This window comes from Numida meleagris, unplaced genomic scaffold, assembly GCF_002078875.1.
Source record: "Numida meleagris isolate 19003 breed g44 Domestic line unplaced genomic scaffold, NumMel1.0 unplaced_Scaffold358, whole genome shotgun sequence".
Lineage (NCBI taxonomy): Eukaryota > Metazoa > Chordata > Aves > Galliformes > Numididae > Numida > Numida meleagris.
Window position 1 is genome coordinate 1 of NW_018364583.1, and position 1,343 is coordinate 1,343.

Consider the following 1,343-nt stretch of genomic DNA (forward strand, 5'->3'; position numbering starts at 1 on the left):
GCGACCCGACACACGGGGCAGACGGAACTTCAGAACCCTACAAAACGCGCACAGCAAACGCGAAGTGATTCCCGACGGCAGCAAAACCGACCCCGAATCCCACAGCCCCGCTTCGGCAGCGTCACCCCCCGGAGGCGCCGGCGCTGCAGCTGTGGAGGACCTTCCCATCCGCCCCTGTCCCGGTGAATCAGCGCCTTCCACCGAACCCGGGGAGGAATTTCCCCGTTGGCTCCGCTCCCCCGACCTTGGTGCACATCCCACATCAGCTGCATTCGGGAGCGCAAACGCCGCTCGTGCAGCGCGGGCGGCCCCGGGCCCATCCCAGCCCCACAAGCCCCGGGGTTTAGGGGAGGAAATCCCGGGGTTGATCCCCAAGAGATGCGGGGGAGCGCCGGGAGGTGGGGCTGTCCATCAGAAGGGCAAAGCTGCGACATCTGCGCGTTTCCAAAAGCAAGCAGCAGCGCCCCAAGGCTGCCCGCTCCCCAAAAGCTGCGAGGAAAGGTGACCCCCGTCCCCAACGTACGTGGAAAGTGTCTGTTACCAAAAGGAGGAGCTTTCAGCCGGGGCGGGGAGGGGGGGGGAGCGGAGGGCAGCCCCCGCACACAGAGCTTCGCGGCAGCAACAGAGCGCAGGGGCTGATCTGCAGTCAGAGGGGGAGAGAGAGACAGAGAGCGACGCACAGAGCTCAGCACCCAGGAGGAGGACGAGGAGAAGCGCTGCGCACACGGAGAGAGGAAGGGGAGACCCAGAGCCCGGCAGAAAATGGGGAATGTGTGGCGTGGGGCGGTGTGGGGCGGCCAGCTGCCGGCGTGGGGGGCACCCGTGGGGCAGCGGGGATGTGGCTGTGGGGGTCTGTGGGACGGGAGCACGAGGTTAGGGGGGTGAGGGGGTGAGGGGAGCCCCGCACCTCAATGCTGCTGATTTGCTGCAGGATGTGGCACTGCTGCCCGTCACCGCCGGCGCTGCGCAGCCTCTCCAGCATCGCCGAGAGCAGCCCCTGTGCCACGCTGGAGCAGAAGGCGTCGGGGCCGTGGATGAACTCCCTGTGGGGCAGAGGGCTCGAGTGGGCACGGGGCGACCCCCACAGCCCCACGGGGATGAAGGGGACACGGCATTTCTGCCACCCGGTGCTGGGAACTGACTGCATTACAGCGGCGAGCCCAGGCAACGCGCTCTGAGCGGGGTCACACCAAGAGGACCCCCCCCGCCCCAAAGCCTTCCCATGTGTGCACCCCCCTCGCCGTGCAGCTGCACGCCCTGCCCGGGGACGGAACTCCCTCCACTCCCACCCAGCGCATCCACCTCCATCCAAGCACCCGCCCCCAACCGACCCCATGGCGTTG

The 1,343-nt window shown here is 67.9% G+C and overlaps 1 protein-coding gene across 2 annotated transcripts in view; it reads right to left on the bottom strand.

Moving 5' to 3' along the window:
• Positions 1–6: 6 nt before the first annotated feature.
• Positions 7–1,343, bottom strand: part of LOC110391393 (signal transducer and transcription activator 6-like) — a 9,886-nt gene continuing 8,549 nt past the window's right edge. For both annotated transcript variants that reach the window (XM_021383235.1, XM_021383234.1), the window contains 2 exons: positions 908–1,043; positions 7–640 (listed from right to left, as the gene is read on the bottom strand). In XM_021383235.1, coding sequence (XP_021238910.1) covers positions 557–640; positions 908–1,043 — 220 coding nt within the window. In that variant the 3' untranslated portion in view covers positions 7–556. The remainder of the gene's footprint in view (positions 641–907; positions 1,044–1,343) is intronic.